General features: G+C 43.4%; 1 protein-coding gene across 2 annotated transcripts in view; it reads right to left on the bottom strand.

Annotated features, from left to right (window-relative positions):
* Positions 1-17291, bottom strand: part of IFT88 (intraflagellar transport 88) — a 43610-nt gene that overhangs the window by 20029 nt on the left and 6290 nt on the right. For both annotated transcript variants that reach the window (XM_081327483.1, XM_081327484.1), the window contains exons 7-18: positions 17052-17115; positions 15841-15910; positions 15296-15386; positions 13870-13974; positions 12541-12643; positions 7207-7321; positions 5548-5779; positions 4830-4900; positions 3505-3591; positions 2992-3091; positions 1895-1981; positions 776-962 (exon numbers count right to left, since the gene is read on the bottom strand). In XM_081327483.1, the coding sequence (XP_081183609.1) occupies positions 776-962; positions 1895-1981; positions 2992-3091; positions 3505-3591; positions 4830-4900; positions 5548-5779; positions 7207-7321; positions 12541-12643; positions 13870-13974; positions 15296-15386; positions 15841-15910; positions 17052-17115 (1312 nt within the window). The remainder of the gene's footprint in view (positions 1-775; positions 963-1894; positions 1982-2991; positions 3092-3504; positions 3592-4829; positions 4901-5547; positions 5780-7206; positions 7322-12540; positions 12644-13869; positions 13975-15295; positions 15387-15840; positions 15911-17051; positions 17116-17291) is intronic.

Below are 17291 nucleotides of genomic sequence, written 5' to 3'. Positions count from 1 at the left end.
GGAAAAATAGAAATAAACTGAGCTAAATTGCATTTTCCATAACATAACTAAATGCAAGTCCACACATGCTGGAAGGTAATCCATTTTGAGGTCTTTTTCATAATAAAAATGATATAAATACACATAAATGGTCACAAAATTCTGATACAGATCTTAGCCTACAGTTTTGGCATCTTATGGCACTAACTAGAAATTGTGGATGAAAATGTCCTGGGAGGGCTTCTGATGCTTTGTTTTACTCCCATTCCCTCACAATTCCAAAATGGGGTAATTGTGTGGCTTCAAAACATTTTGATTTTATCTAAGGCATCTACAATGAGCCACAATAATTTCAAAATGACATGCATATAGTTCTCCACTGATGACTGTTTAAAAGTGGTCCAGAATTCTGTCGGCCTCAGAAAAAATGTTGTATGGATCACGATACACTCCCATGGTCAGCAATTGCCAAGCACCCCGCAATCATGTAATTTGCAGTTTTCTCTCTTGGTTTCCCCAGAAAGTCGGTGTGGAAGCAGGCAGGGAATGTAAGCTGCTGCTGACGCCCATTGAGAGAAGTCCCTCTCATCTCTAGGTGCTGACTGAAACAGCTGCCTACCAATGGCAGTTAAACTCCTTCAGAGGGGTGGCTTTTGTCTGTACTTGAACTTACCATCTTGGCCCTCCAATTGTGGACAACCCCCCCATTAAAAACAAAACTAGTTTTAGAAATGACACATTCTTATCGAGAGTTCCAATCATCTCAAATTGTAATCCAAATTGACTTGTGACTTACCAATATTATAAAGCGCTTCAGTGCATGACGAATCATTCCTTAAGGATTCCTTATAAAATTCTGCTGCCTTCTCATAATCTCCATTTATGAAAATGGCATTTCCTTTATTTGTCAGAGCAGCTGGATTGTATCTGTCAGAATTTATGGCTAAATCTGCATACTTGCTTGCTTGTATAATCTCATTTTCCTAAATTAAACAGAAAACATATCTTACCTAGTTGCTGATGCTTTGGAAATTAACTCTTTAAAAATATATTTTGATTCCTGATATACACAGATTTGTTAAGTGTTTCTAGCCCTCAGTTTTTATTAAAATCATACATTACCATTTAAAGTTTTTAGTACCTATTAAGACTATAACCCATGGTTAAGCAATATAACAGTATATCTGCTTCCTAAATATTTTGCTGGCATGGTTTTAAATAGATCCAATTGTTACAAATTGAATTAATCCAATTCAGTTATCTTTTTCTTAAGACATTTGCCTACCAGAAGCATTTCTACTTCCAGTTCCTCAGAATTAGTTTGAAGCTGACCCATGGTTCTCTTCATTGCTTCCTTCCTCTGAGAATCCATGAGCTAATCAATGTTGCCTTTAGCTGACCAATTAAATATTAGGAGAGAGAGATATTTAACCAATCCTGTTTCCGTTATCAATAGTTTAACTTTATATGTTGCATGCATTTTGCTGATGATTTCCCCAAAGATCCAGGTGGTCGTAAAGGAAGGGAATTTCAAAGTTGCCAAAAGGGTATCATTCTAATCCATTTTAAGCACCTATTAAGTAATACTTCTTGGAAAGTTGCTGTGGCAGAAATGGAAAACCTGTGTCAGTTAAAACAAACCAACTGAGGTCAACATGTACCACTGAACTCACTGCTCTGTTACTTAGCAAAGCAGATTGACCTACTTGAACTTTGAACTCTTATCTTTATGAAGCACATTTCACATGAACTGGATGTAAACAATTTCAAGATAATTAACTTCAACAATTAATGAAAAGTACTCAGTGGCTATTTGTTCTTAAAACTACTGACTACATTTAAAAGTAACTATATGAGAAAATTCAGAGAACCTCCATATCCTCAGACTTTTTTAAAAAAACTTTTAATTACTCACCAAAAAGTACAGAAAAGAAAGATTTGTTGCAGCTGCACTTTTAACTCTGCTATCCTTTTTTTCAAACATCTTTAAAGTGTCAACAGCCTAGAAATAATTAAAAAGCAAAGTTACTCTCAATGTAAAAAACTACTCGGCTCTACTGGATAGTTGCAGAACATGAGCTGCTTCTGAAGATTGTACTAAAACTTCAATTAGTGAAAGATCTATTTTGAACTAGTAGAAGTTGACATTCAGGGCTTTTTTTCTCATAGAACACTCAGAACGGAGTTCCGGCACCTTTTTTGGATGGAACCTTGTAGGGTAGGCAAGGCAGGTTGTATGACATGTGTGAGTTCGGCACCTTTTTGTTTTACAAAAAAAGCACTGTTGACATTAATGTGATTCTAAACACTTCAGCAGCTGCATGGTCTTCCAGTCCATTTCAGGTCCAATTAATGTACTGATGCTAGAACTGCTAAGATCTAGCCAGGAAAAAAATCCATCTGTTCATTAGAGGGCAGTAACAAACTAGAATTTTCTCCATCTTTTGGCTTGTCTACATTTCTGCAACCCAGAAATTGTAGTCCTGGTTGATATCAATCTTAAAAACCTTGAATGGGTTGGAACCAATGCAACTCCTTCTGGGTGTACCAGCCTGGACCATTAGCTCAATCCTGAAGGCCCCTTCCAGGTCCTACTTCTGAATTCCAGTGGCAAGAAAAGAGAAAGAAAATTTGTATCAGAGGGTGGCATGCTTTTCTTCTAGAATGTTATCCACAAGACAGCTCGATCCTAGAGAATCTTTCCTTGAGAAAGAAAATGGTGGGACCTTGCCCACTTATGCTCCAGAACTTACTTCTCACCAGCTCAGGACAGTGATTTCCCTCAGGTTTGAGTGCCAGGAGATGAAGAGGTTGAAGAGAAGTCATCAAGCTCTCAACAACAGCAGAATCTTTATAAGGACGCTGGGTTCATTAACCTCACTTTTCTAACCCTTTTCATAAATTGACTAATGTAATAAAGTAGTATTTCAATTTTTCAAAGGTATGAAATTATATTTTGATCACGATTCAATGTAAAAATTTACCAGTAAAATGTTTATGAAAACACTGTACCTGATTAAAATCTTTTTGCCGCAAATAGGTAATTGCTTTATTGATTTCCAGGTCATTGGCTAACTCTACATATTGAGATGTTTTTACCATTTCCACACACCTTCAAGTTAAAAAAAAAGAGATTTTTTTTCCTTATAGTCTTTCTATATTAAAAAAGCAATTGCTTGATTAAGTTGATCATTTTACAGACCCAGATACTTAAAAGGAGACTCATTGAGTACCCAATCAAGTACCAAAACATTAATAAGGTGAATTTGTTGTGCAGTTCCATTTTGTAACGGCCTTATATTGTAATTTAGAATGAATTCAACTCAACTGAGAAAGGTTATAGTTAACATACAAGATCCAGGCATTAGAGCTTTCAAGTGCAAAGACACAATCAATAAAATACAAATTATTTCATTTTACTTTAATCATTGCATATGACCATGATATACTATCCAATCTTTAACAGAATCAACTAGAGTATAATAGGTGAACAACAGAGGTCCATAGTTTTAAATTGACACCTACCAGTCATAGCCTACTGCAAATGAAGTTTCAATTGCTGGAGCAATTAATTTAGCAGCTGTCATAATATACTTTTCTGCTGTAGCTTTCCTAAAAAAAAAATCTAGTTAAAAGGGACAAAGCCTATATACACATAGTGGCTAACAGAAAATTTTATTGAAGAGATTAAATATTTAAATCTAATATTTATTTAGTAAATAATAAATATTAAATAAAAAACATCAAGTAAGATACTTTGAAAGGAAACTGATTTGTGGCTTAAGATAAGCTTTTAAGGTATAATCCTCCATGCTGATTAGGACACTCATTCTGTCCTCAGTTTGAGCCCTGATTCTTTGAGTATAGAAAATAAAGTAAAATACCTGTAGGCTTGGGAAGTTTGAAGATTTTGCAAAAGTACAAATATTTAGATTGTCCTACCATCTTTCCAACTCTAAACGGCAAAGAGCTAAATAAGACTGAACCTGCTCCAGGACTGTCCCAAAGGAACTTTTTTCAACAGGCAACTGGACTTTGTTTTTCCTTGAAGACGTTTAGCTTTTCAACGAAGAAGCTTCTTCATTTGCCTTTTGAAACAGCTCCTATGGGACAGTCATGACCTGGATGACTAAGAGTGTTCATAGGATAATGGAATATTACTAATATTATTAAATCATAGGAAGAAAAATGGAACAGAAAATCAGGACTTAAATGCCTTGAAGAGAGAAAGGCTATTGGGCTGGCACGTTAACCACGAGCATTCCACAGTGTAACCCAGACATGTCAAACACAAGGCCCGGGGGCCAGATCCGGCCCGTGAAGTGGTTTCATGTGGCCCGCGATGCCATCCTGGAAACAGTGAGGGAACGGCCCCCACTGCCTTGGCCCTGGCCCAGAGACCCTTCTTTTGCCAGAGACCCTCAGATCTGTCCCACTCCTGCCCAAGCCCCTATAGGCACCCTTCATGCGAACGATGTAGAGCTGGCCACGCCCACCCAGTAGGCCACGCCCACCCTGGCCATACCCACCCGGCCCCCTGAGGGCAACCGCAATGCTGATGCGGCCCTCAATGAAATTGTGTTTGACACCCCTGGTGTAACCTATTATTAACATGCTACCTGTCCAGTTTTTAAACCTGCCTTCCCACATATTTTCTCAACCCTTTATGAGATTGCAGAGGTGATAAATTTGGTAAATAAATGAAAATAAATTGACTTCTAATTTAGCATAACCAAAGTAGACAGCTGGAAAAGCACAATGAATTCATTGACATCTCCACTTGCTTAAACACGTCAACAAAATATGAAAGATAATGAAAGACCTTTGGAAATAATATAAGAGAGGCTTACCTTTCACGTTCCATTTGTCGTAAGCTATCATTCTTAATAGCTTCTATCAACAGATTTGTATGTGGATCATCCTAAAAATGGCAAAAAGGTAAATCTAGTCACTGGGGTAACACAAAAAACAGGAATGGATAGATGGACACAGAAATGTATTCATGAAAATCATAACATTTTTTGTGTCATACGCTTTAAAGTATTTTTATTCAGTCAATAAAACAGAAGTACTTAACTTAGCACATCTCATTGCAAGATTTCAGCAGTCCAACCTAAGCAAAAGACTTCTTTTTAAATAACTGAGATGTCTGTATGGCAGGTTAAGATGCTGATTTCTGTGCCGAGCTGAGGATATATTTCAGTTCCAAAAGTATCAGTTTCTATTTACTTTTTGATCTAAAAATCCCTTTATCCATATGGGGACTTTATTAAGTATTTCTGTACTTATTCTGTAATTTATAATCTAAAGGATGATGTACAAATTCAAATGAGAACCATTTAAATATTGCTAAAATGCAACCATTTCATTTGTGTAACAAACTTTACTTCAAAATTGCATTTAAAATGTTTGTCTGTTAGAAAAAATGATCTGCTGGGATGAAATTACCATTGTTTGATATTGATCATAAAGATTTTTTATGCCACTATTACACTATATGGAACGTTTTTCCTTTTCCACAATTGTTTTTGTCTATAAATTGCCATTTATGAATTTGTGCATACTTACTCCTTGTGAAATATATTTGTCATCATCATCTATTTCCAGTGGAACAGCAAGCAGTTTTTGGAAGGCTTTTTTCATTTGATCTCTGTCTCCAGTAGCAAAGTAGCACAAGATCAAGTTGAAGCCTGCTTTCAGGTTTGGTGATGTGCTCATAATGTGCTCAAAGGAACTAATTGCATCAGTATATTGGCCGGTTTTAATAAACGCAACTCCAATGTTCTGCATTATTTTAATCCTAATGAAATACATCATTAGAAATAAATATCCCATGACTGCTGAACTCTGCATAGAATACAGTCAAAAGTGCAAATATATACTGCTCAAAAAAATAAAGGGAACACATAAACAACACAATGTACTGTATTTAATAGTAGGATGTCTTGTCTTGTGTTCCCTTTATTTTTTTGAGCAGTATATAAACTGTATATAAGAAAGTAATAACAACACTGAAACAAATTAAATAAATTAAGCAGGGATCTGATATTTTTACTCCACTGATTCAGTTTATAAATCCCACTATGAGTATCCCTGGGCAATATAAAATAAAACATTATAGTAGCATATCATTATAAAAACAATAACCACAAGTAGAAAAAAAATTGAAAACAATATTCATTACAATTAAGAATGGATAAACATCAACCATTAAAAGCCATCAGAACTGATTTTCTGCCTATCTAAAGCAAAGTAATAAGGGGTCATAATCTCAACTTCCTTAAAAGGGAAAATGAACAAGGAGGTCCCACTACTGAAAAGGACTTTTTTAAACACCAAGTTGTAACTAATGATAGATAAGTTTAGATGGAGGAAAACAATTCCTGACAAAATTGGCCTAATCATTATAGCAGGGGTGTCAAACTCAATTTCATTGAGGGCCGCATCAGCATTGAGGTTGCCCTCAGGGGGCCGGGTGGGTATGGCCTGGGTGGGCGTGGCCTACTGGGTGGGCGTGGCTAGAGTGCGTATGACCTACTGGGTGGGCGTGGCCAGCTCTACATCGTTCACATCAAGGGTGCCTATGGGGGTCTGGGCAGGAGTGGGACAGATCTGAGGGTCTCTGGCAGAAGGAGGGTCTCTGAGCCAGGGCCAAGGCAGTGGGGGCCGCTTCGCGGACCACATGAAACCACTTCGCGGGCCGGATCCGGCCCCCGGGCCTTGTGTTTGACATGTCTGCATTATAGCCTTCATCCAATTCCCACGTAAGCTGTCTCCTGGTCAACAAGGTTTTTATTCAATACCTTACTGAATATCAGGTAATATTGCAGGACTTTCGCTATCTTCTCTGAGTCAACTGTTGGATCACAGAGTATTATCAAACTATTAATGAGAAGTAGATGAAAGAGAATCAAGTATCTGCCACCCACAACTCTTAAAAGGAAGACTTATCTGTAAAACATACACAATTGTAAGGACACTAATTGCTTTCCACCTTATGTCTATATGCTCTTTTGCTTGAGGATTCCACTTTATATAAACAGGGCAGATAACTAAAACATTTCCCTTTGTCATGTCTACTTTGCCCTCAAGATAATATGAAGATAGCATTGAAATAAATGAAAGGTCATAAGTAGTCTCAGTAGATAGCATATGAACAAGACTAACGAAACTCCGTAGACAGAAAATTACAGTGAACAACTAATGGTCAGATTTGTTGGAACTCACCTCATTTCCTTGTGGACACTTGCAATCTGATCTAGAGCCATTCGATAGAACTTGATGGCTTTTGAATAGTTCCTTTGTTTCAAATAAATATTTGCCATGTTCACTTTCAGCATACCTATAAAATAATACAGAATAAGATGTAGCTCATATCCCAGTTATTTTCCAGAATATAATTTAGGCTGTACGTAGATATAAAACATATAGTTGGCATGGAAGAATTTGGAGAAGAGGAAAATAAAAAGAATGAGCTACTTGGGACAAAAAAGAAATGGAAGGCTTGACACCTTTTATTTTCCAGTTGCCTAATTATATATACAGCAGGCTTTTTTACTTAGATTGGACTGCAAGTTTACCTATCTATTTGCAAGCCACAACTTTCTGTGCCACTTCAGTCAAACTGACTTTATTTGTATCTCACCTTTATTATTTCTCCAAATAACTCAAGGCAGTGAGCAGATGTAACACTCCAACCTTCTTCTATTTTCCTCACAACAACCCTTTGAGGTGGGTTGGGCAGAGAGAAAGTGACTGCCCAAGATCACCCAGCTGGTTTTTAGGGCTAATAGGCAATCACCTAGTTACTACAGCAAACTGGCTCTCATTTTACTTAAAAGCAACATTTTAAATAGCAAAATGCTGGCTTTATTGGGCCTACCTAATTTACAGATTTGAAAAAGTAGGCCTCAAGAAAAATCTGAATTCTTTTATCACTTGAGGATTATGCTGGAACAAATATCAAAGTTTAATTGGGGGAATAGGATACAGACTTTTCCTGCAACGTCTAAACTAGCAGGTAAAGTTGTTAGAACACATACCGTATATACTTGAGTATAAGCCGAATTTTTCAGCCCACTTTTTGGGCTGAAAAATTCCACTTCGGCTTATACTCCAGTCAACAAAAAAACTTACCGAGGACTTGTGCGCGGCCGAGGCTTTGGTGCTTCCGGGATCGCCCGCACCTCTCCCAAGCCACCGCCGTCCGAGACCTGCCGAAGTTTGGGGAGGTTTGGGGAGGTGCGCGCGCACCTCCCCAAACTCCGCGCCTTGCCTGCCTGCTTCTTTCCGCAGCGGAAAGAAGCAGGCAGGCAGGGCGCGGAGGAACGGAGACTTGCCGACGTTTGGGGAGGTTTGGGCGCCTCCCCAAACCTCGGCAGGTCTCCGTTCCTCCGCGCAGACCTGCCGACGTTTGGGGAGGTTTGGGCGCCTCCCCAAACCTCCCCAAACCTCGGCAGGTCTCCGTTCCTCCTGCCGACCTTTGGGGAGGTTTGGGCGCCTCCCCAAACCTCCCCAAACCTCGGCAGGTCTCCGTTCCTCCTGCCGACCTTTGGGGAGGTTTGGGCGCCTCCCCAAACCTCCCCAAACCTCGGCAGGTCTCCGTTCCTCCTGCCGACCTTTGGGGAGGTTTCGGCGCCTCCCCAAACCTCCCCAAACCTCGGCAGGTCTCCGTTCCTCCTGCCGACCTTTGGGGAGGTTTGGGCGCCTCCCCAAACCTCGGCAGGTCTCCGTTCCTGTTTGGGGAGGTTTGGGCGCCTCCCCAAACCTCCCCAAACCTCGGCAGGTCTCCGTTCTTCCTGCCGACCTTTGGGGAGGTTTGGGCGCCTCCCCAAACCTCCCCAAACCTCGGCAGGTCTCCGTTCCTGTTTGGGGAGGTTTGGGCGCCTCCCCAAACCTCCCCAAACCTCGGCAGGTCTCCGTTCCTCCGCGCAGACCTGCCGACGTTTGGGGAGGTTTGGGCGCCTCCCCAAACCTCGGCAGGTCTCCGTTCCTGTTTGGGGAGGTTTGGGCGCCTCCCCAAACCTCGGCAGGTCTCAGTTCCTCCGCGCAGACCTGCCGACCTTTGGGGAGGTTTGGGCGCCTCCCCAAACGTCCCCAAACCTCGGCAGGTCTCCGTTCCTGTTTGGGGAGGTTTGGGCGCCTCCCCAAACCTCCCCAAACCTCGGCAGGTCTCCGTTCCTCCGCGCAGACCTGCCGACGTTTGGGGAGGTTTGGGCGCCTCCCCAAATCTCCCCAAACCTCGGCAGGTCTCCGTTCCTGTTTGGGGAGGTTTGGGCGCCTCCCCAAACCTCCCCAAACCTCGGCAGGTCTCCGTTCCTCCGCGCAGACCTGCCGACCTTTGGGGAGGTTTGGGCGCCTCCCCAAACGTCCCCAAACCTCGGCAGGTCTCCGTTCCTGTTTGGGGAGGTTTGGGTGCCTCCCCAAACCTCCCCAAACCTCGGCAGGTCTCCGTTCCTCCGCGCAGACCTGCCGACGTTTGGGGAGGTTTGGGCGCCTCCCCAAACCTCCCCAAACCTCGGCAGGTCTCCGTTCCTCCGCGCAGACCTGCCGACGTTTGGGGAGGTTTGGGCGCCTCCCCAAACCTCCCCAAACCTCGGCAGGTCTCCGTTCCTGTTTGGGGAGGTTTGGGCGCCTCCCCAAACCTCCCCAAACCTCGGCAGGTCTCCGTTCTTCCTGCCGACCTTTGGGGAGGTTTGGGCGCCTCCCCAAACCTCCCCAAACCTCGGCAGGTCTCCGTTCCTGTTTGGGGAGGTTTGGGCGCCTCCCCAAACCTCCCCAAACCTCGGCAGGTCTCCGTTCCTCCGCGCAGACCTGCCGACGTTTGGGGAGGTTTGGGCGCCTCCCCAAACCTCCCCAAACCTCGGCAGGTCTCCGTTCCTGTTTGGGGAGGTTTGGGCGCCTCCCCAAACCTCGGCAGGTCTCCGTTCCTCCGCGCAGACCTGCCGACCTTTGGGGAGGTTTGGGCGCCTCCCCAAACGTCCCCAAACCTCGGCAGGTCTCCGTTCCTGTTTGGGGAGGTTTGGGCGCCTCCCCAAACCTCCCCAAACCTCGGCAGGTCTCCGTTCCTCCGCGCAGACCTGCCGACGTTTGGGGAGGTTTGGGCGCCTCCCCAAACCTCCCCAAACCTCGGCAGGTCTCCGTTCCTGTTTGGGGAGGTTTGGGCGCCTCCCCAAACCTCTGCAGGTCTCCGTTCCTCCGCGCAGACCTGCCGACCTTTGGGGAGGTTTGGGCGCCTCCCCAAACGTCCCCAAACCTCGGCAGGTCTCCGTTCCTGTTTGGGGAGGTTTGGGCGCCTCCCCAAACCTCCCCAAACCTCGGCAGGTCTCCGTTCCTCCGCGCAGACCTGCCGACGTTTGGGGAGGTTTGGGCGCCTCCCCAAACCTCCCCAAACCTCGGCAGGTCTCCGTTCCTCCGCGCAGACCTGCCGATGTTTGGGGAGGTTTGGGCGCCTCCCCAAACCTCCCCAAACCTCGGCAGGTCTCCGTTCCTGTTTGGGGAGGTTTGGGCGCCTCCCCAATCCTCCCCAAACCTCGGCAGGTCTCCGTTCCTCCGCGCAGACCTGCCGACCTTTGGGGAGGTTTGGGCGCCTCCCCAAACCTCCCCAAACCTCGGCAGGTCTCCGTTCTTCCTGCCGACCTTTGGGGAGGTTTGGGCGCCTCCCCAAACCTCCCCAAACGTCGGCAGGTCTGCGCGGAGGAACGGAGACCTGCCGAGGTTTGGGGAGGTTTGGGGAGGCGCCCAAACCTCCCCAAACAGGAACGGAGACCTGCCGAGGTTTGGGGAGGTTTGGGGAGGCGCCCAAACCTCCCCAAACAGGAACGGAGACCTGCCGAGGTTTGGGGAGGTTTGGGGAGGCGCCCAAACCTCCCCAAAGGTCGGCAGGTCTGCGCGGAGGAACGGAGACCTGCCGAGGTTTGGGGAGGTTTGGGGAGGCGCCCAAACCTCCCCAAAGGTCGGCAGGAGGAACGGAGACCTGCCGAGGTTTGGGGAGGTTTGGGGAGGCGCCCAAACCTCCCCAAAGGTCGGCAGGTCTGCGCGGAGGAACGGAGACCTGCAGAGGTTTGGGGAGGTTTGGGGAGGCGCCCAAACCTCCCCAAAGGTCGGCAGGAGGAACGGAGACCTGCCGAGGTTTGGGGAGGTTTGGGGAGGCGCCCAAACCTCCCCAAAGGTCGGCAGGAGGAACGGAGACCTGCCGAGGTTTGGGGAGGCGCCCAAACCTCCCCAAAGGTCGCCAGGTCTGCGCGGAGGAACGGAGACCTGCCGAGGTTTGGGGAGGCGCCCAAACCTCCCCAAAGGTCGGCAGGAGGAACGGAGACCTGCCGAGGTTTGGGGAGGTTTGGGGAGGCGCCCAAACCTCCCCAAAGGTCGGCAGGAGGAACGGAGACCTGCCGAGGTTTGGGGAGGCGCCCAAACCTCCCCAAAGGTCGGCAGGAGGAACGGAGACCTGCCGAGGTTTGGGGAGGCGCCCAAACCTCCCCAAAGGTCGGCAGGAGGAACGGAGACCTGCCGAGGTTTGGGGAGGTTTGGGGAGGCGCCCAAACCTCCCCAAAGGTCGGCAGGAGGAACGGAGACCTGCCGAGGTTTGGGGAGGCGCCCAAACCTCCCCAAAGGTCGGCAGGTCTGCGCGGAGGAACGGAGACCTGCAGAGGTTTGGGGAGGCGCCCAAACCTCCCCAAAGGTCGGCAGGAGGAACGGAGACCTGCCGAGGTTTGGGGAGGCGCCCAAACCTCCCCAAAGGTCGGCAGGAGGAACGGAGACCTGCCGAGGTTTGGGGAGGCGCCCAAACCTCCCCAAAGGTCGGCAGGAGGAACGGAGACCTGCCGAGGTTTGGGGAGGTTTGGGGAGGCGCCCAAACCTCCCCAAAGGTCGGCAGGAGGAACGGAGACCTGCCGACGTTTGGGGAGGTTTGGGGAGGCGCCCAAACCTCCCCAAAGGTCGGCAGGAGGAACGGAGACCTGCCGACGAGCCGCGGCCACACAGGGTATTCCTGTGTATTCAGGCTTGCAAAATGGCGGATCGAGCCTCTGCTGGCGGCAGAGGCTTGCAGAACGGCGGATCGGCTTATACTCGAGTCAATAACTTTTTCCAGTTTTTGGGGGTGAAATTGGGGGTCTCGGCTTATACTCGAGTCGGCTTATATTCAAGTATATACGGTACTTTAAGAATACAATCACTAAATGCAGAGATAATCAGAGTTATGATATAAGGGGTTGCAAAATATAATCAAAAGATAGCTGCAAAATTCAACAGTTTTTGACTTATTAAAGTTTAACGGTATTACTGAACAGGCGATCTCTTTTGCTAAATAATTCCCCAAAAAGTTATTACTTCAGATTTGAAAGCATATCTGACAAACAAAAATATCTCACTGGGCTTATAAAATGGCACCAATTTCTATATTTGGCCAATATCAACGAACAGAGACTATGATAAATGTTATACACTGTCCAAAATCACCTATGCATGTGCTAGGTGGCTATATAAATTTTGTTAAATAAATAAATAGTTCCCATTTGATATAATTATTCAGCACGGTCTGATTCGGTAAAAGTAAAGTACCTCCATTGACGAACATTTTGTTTTTCACGATGACCTGATATGTATTTAGTGCTTCTGCATACATATCATTAGCAGAGTATTGGCTAGCCAAATTGAAGAGTACCTAAAAGAAAAGAAATGAGAACATTTCCATTGTCCTCCACAAGCAACAGTTTAAAATTTCTTCATCATAAAGCTGAGGCAGTCGGTAGTGTAGTAACTATATAGGAAAAAGAGAACTGCTGCCTTTTGGAAGAAAACAGAGAGCAGCTACCCCAGGGGAGAGAACAGAATAGCTATTAGCAGGACATTATTGAACATTTGGTGTGGTCTACCCTATTCCTCAAGGGAAGGGTTGAGAGATGTGGTCGTTCTCATCTTCTGAGCCAGGAGCCCTTTGAGCTCATTTGGAATTTCAAGAACCCTTTGTGAGAGCTTGTGCACAATGGGTGCTGACCATGAGGCCGTCCCCATTCACACAGTGGCAACTCTGGGGACACAAGTGATTAAAATGTCAAGGTGATTAGGAAGCCAAGTGAAGCTTGACACTGGTAGCTTCATGGCAACAATTGGAAAAGATCTCTCACTTTTTCTGGGATATTTTTTTTTTAAAAAATATACCAGCCTAGCCTAAATAATTGATTCAAAGCAGTCTTTTCCAGAAAACATTCCCTACTACCCTATTTAACTTTGCTCTCTCTTTTTTTAAGGCAAATGGTTATATTTTCAAGTAAGGTACTCAATGGCGCCATCATTTGTATTTCATAAAAAAGCCAATTTGGGATCCAAAGGCATTTTTAGAAGTAAGGGTGATGCTAGTGAATAGGCTTTGCTTTGCAGCATGTCAACGTCTTTTGAAATTTTAGAATGAATTGCCTACAAACAACCTCCTCACTATCTATTGCACTCCCTCCCCACCTGATCTAGGCTTTAATTCTAGTTAACATAGAATGTCTGGTCTAAACTAGAGTTGTTGTCATATCTTTAATTTTGTGAGGTTCTTGCTTTATTTAGTAATATTGCTGTCATTACTTATCCAGGGTTATACTGTATAAGATGGGTGGGCATATAAATCTTTTAAACAAATAAACAAATAACATATGCCTACTATCAATATTGGCAAGTGAAAGTTTACAGTTCTAGGATACTTTTGAGGCCATCTGATTTATGTTGTTTATGGTCTTTAAATTCAAACACAAATGCTGACATTCAATCAAATTAAATATAATTACAGTACATGCACTTTAATACATACATAAAAATATCCATCAGAGAAGGTCATCATTCGTGTATGATTAATCCCTTTCTGAAGATGCTGAATGTGCACTGAGTGTTTTTACGGTTACTTACAGTATAAGTAAGATCAAGGTTAATATTAGCAGGAGACATCGTCTGTTCACGTTGCCTTACTAAGGCTCTTTCTTTTCTTCCAGCATCTTTCGCCTTTTCTAGAGCCTTAAAAAAAATATGTTTCACTGTGCCTCATGCCCTTTGTTAGACAATGTTGCATAAAACAATTTTCATATATATTTACACAAACCTATTTCTATAACTGCATATAAAATCACTAAGAGGACGCAACAGCAAAAAATATGTTCATATCATAAGGATACTCAAGTAGGCAATGCATCCCTCACTAGCAGATTTTAGTGCTGTTCTTTAGTAGAAAGTGAGCTTATAAATTCTATTTTTTGAATACTAATATGAAATCTAAAAAAAAAACCTGCATATCCCAAGAAAGGAATGAACAATTATTTTAGCTAGGAAAAAGAAAGCAGGAACTAGTTTCTATATTCTTCTTGGTAAGGACAGCTGTAGCAAATTCCTTCTCAGCAAAAATTGGTGTCTCCTGTAGCATAGTTTTACAGTGTGCTTTGGGTTTTTGGAAGATGGAACGACATATTACCTTTCAGCTTTGAAATCCTCAGTGCTCTCATCATGTATTGTAGATAGATGGACTAATTTTTTAAAAAACAAACACAGAGGAAGCTGAATTCCAGCCCAAACTTAATTCTAAAACCCCCACTCTTGCATAATTGCAAAATATACATGCTCTAGATCAGGGGTGTCAAACTCAATTTCATTGAGGGCCGTATCAGCATTGCGGTTGCCCTCAAGGGGCCGGGTGGGTGTGGCCTGGGTGGGCGTGGCCTACTGGGTGGGCGTGGCTAGAGTGCGTATGGCCTACTGGGTAGGCGTGGGCAGCTCTACATCGTTCGCATCAAGGGTGCCTATGGGGGTCTGGGCAGGAGTGGGACAGATCTGAGGGTCTCTGGTAGGAGGAGGGTCTCTGGGCCAGGGCCAAGACAGTGGGGGCCGTTCCCTCACTGTTTCCAGGATGGCTTTGCGGGCCGCATGAAGCCACTTCGTGGGTCGGATCTGGCCCCCGGGCCTTGTGTTTGACACGTCTGCTCTAGATTATGTACTCTTTCAGCATTCCTTAGAAATGAATATTTTATCATTTTCTATAAAAGGGCTTAGATAAATACAATGATGTCCAGAAGCAAAAATAGGAGCAGGCCACTAACGGTCATTTTATATAAGCATAATTGCCATATGAATAATTTGGTCAATCAAGGGAGTTGCACTAGTTTTTTGAACTTTATACATAACGGATGAATTCATATAGCAGCTATATCTAGATGTGATGAGAATTTTTATCCAGCTAAGATTTTTACGATGGCTCTTCATCTTTTATTACTAAAAACAAACTGGCAATCTGAGAACTATAAAAGCAACAATGCAGCTTTGTATTTCAGGATGAAATAATAGTTACCAATTTTAAATCTCCACAGCTGTGAGCAATGCAGCTTTCTTCAACCAACTCATTCACTTTTTTTTCTAACTGTTTAATCTTTCCTTCTGGACTGAAATAAGGAAAGAGCAGAATCATACGACATCAGAAACACTAAGGCAAAAAAGTCTACATTTTGGTACAGATATTAGGTGTACAACATTAGGTTTTGCTTGGGCTGCCCTGGTTTTATATACATTTATTTTATACAGATAATCCTGTGCTGATTTCCTAATGAAATACTCAGGCTGGACTATTTCTGAGGAAGAAATTCAAAAATACATGGCCCCTCAAAAGATCTCCCAAGAATTTATTGGAGCAAAAACTGTTGAGGTCATGTTATTTTTAGCTAATGAAATCTTCCAATACTGTTTTTTTAAAATAATATTATACCAGTATAGAAAAATAAAGATCCAGCCTTTTCCAATTAAATTCTGTTTTATTTCCTTACAATGAATGATGTATATGCTATTGATTTTTCCCCAAAAAAACATGACAAAGTAACTGTAACAAAGCTATCTACATACCTATCTTCATTTTTTGTTTCTAGAGGAGGAGCTGGACCTCTTGCCTGGCCAAGAGGATCAAATGCAGAACCTACAAATTAATAAATATCACTGAGCACTCTATATGTTTCCCTACAGGAGACTAATTTCTAATAATTTTTAAAATGTATCTATTTGATATATAACCTCTATTGTACTCAAATGGGACATTCCTAAAATTAAAAAAATAAATACAATCCTAAAAGATAAAACTTAAATTACATTTAAGGTTTAACTATCTAATGCCTGATAAATGAAATGTATCTTTACCGATTTTTCTAAACACCATGAATGTTGCACCAAGCACAATTCCTGAGGAAGTATATTTCATAATCTGGAAGCAATACAAGAAAAAAGCCCTCTCTGACATGGCATGAAAGTGAACCTATGTTCAGTCCAGATAGGTGGTCCCTTAGATAGTGAAAACCTAAGCAAGTTGTTTAAAGCTCTAAATATGACACTTTAAACTGTGCTCAGTATGTGCAAGCAGTGCATGTCTTTTACAAACAACACATAATCTATGTATCTTGCAGAGTTAACAGTCTATTGCTGCATTGTGCACAAGTTCCAACTTCTGAGCATTTTTCAAGGGCAATTTCAAATTTCCAGTAGTCAAAAAGGGATAAAACTAAGGTGTTGCTAACTGTTGCTAAATCTGACTGGCTTAAGAAAAGTTGCAGCTGGTGTGCATAAATACATTCCTTGTTATAGCTGCTTCATAGAATCTAGCTGAGGATCGAAGACAACCCCACCCCCCCCAACTGCAAGTCTACTTTGTGAGGTGAAATGCAATCCCATCATACATTTCAGTACCCAAGTCCATTTTCTTATTGACCAAGAGCACTTCTACTGTCTTTGGCTTCAATTTCATATAGCCCCATAACTGAATTGATGCAACACTCAAAAGATACTGCTTCCATACAGTTGAATAACAGGAAGCAGTACAGCTGGACGCTACCAGCATAATAATCTCACCCCGTTCCAAATCTCTGAATTATTTCTCCCACCAGTTTTATGAATATATTAACACAACAAGGGCACGCTGGGGGACACTATGCATCAATAGCCAAAGTGTCACAGTTGTTCTTTAGCATCACAGGAAGGACTAGAACTGCTTTTAAATCATATCCTCAAAAGACCACCTTGCCAGGTGCTCTGGAAGGACACCATAATTAATGACATAAAAAATATACCTCTTAAAGCTGCTTTGGTGTAACCTGCTGCCTGCACTGCTGTCATAGGTCGAGTAACAGTGTCCTTAAAGAACAAATGATGAAAATCATGAGGGAGGCAAGTTCTTGCATCATCACTATATAATGTCAGAATGAGTATTAAGTGTCAGAATGAGACAAATACATGAAACTGAACTGTATTAATACTTCAAAACAGTAATTTCAGTTTGCAAATTTCAATAATAACTTGTAGTATACAGG

Source organism: Vipera berus, assembly GCF_964194415.1.
Source record: "Vipera berus genome assembly, chromosome: 4".
NCBI classification, from domain to species: Eukaryota; Metazoa; Chordata; class Lepidosauria; order Squamata; family Viperidae; genus Vipera; species Vipera berus.
This window is presented reverse-complemented; position numbering and strand designations above follow the sequence as displayed.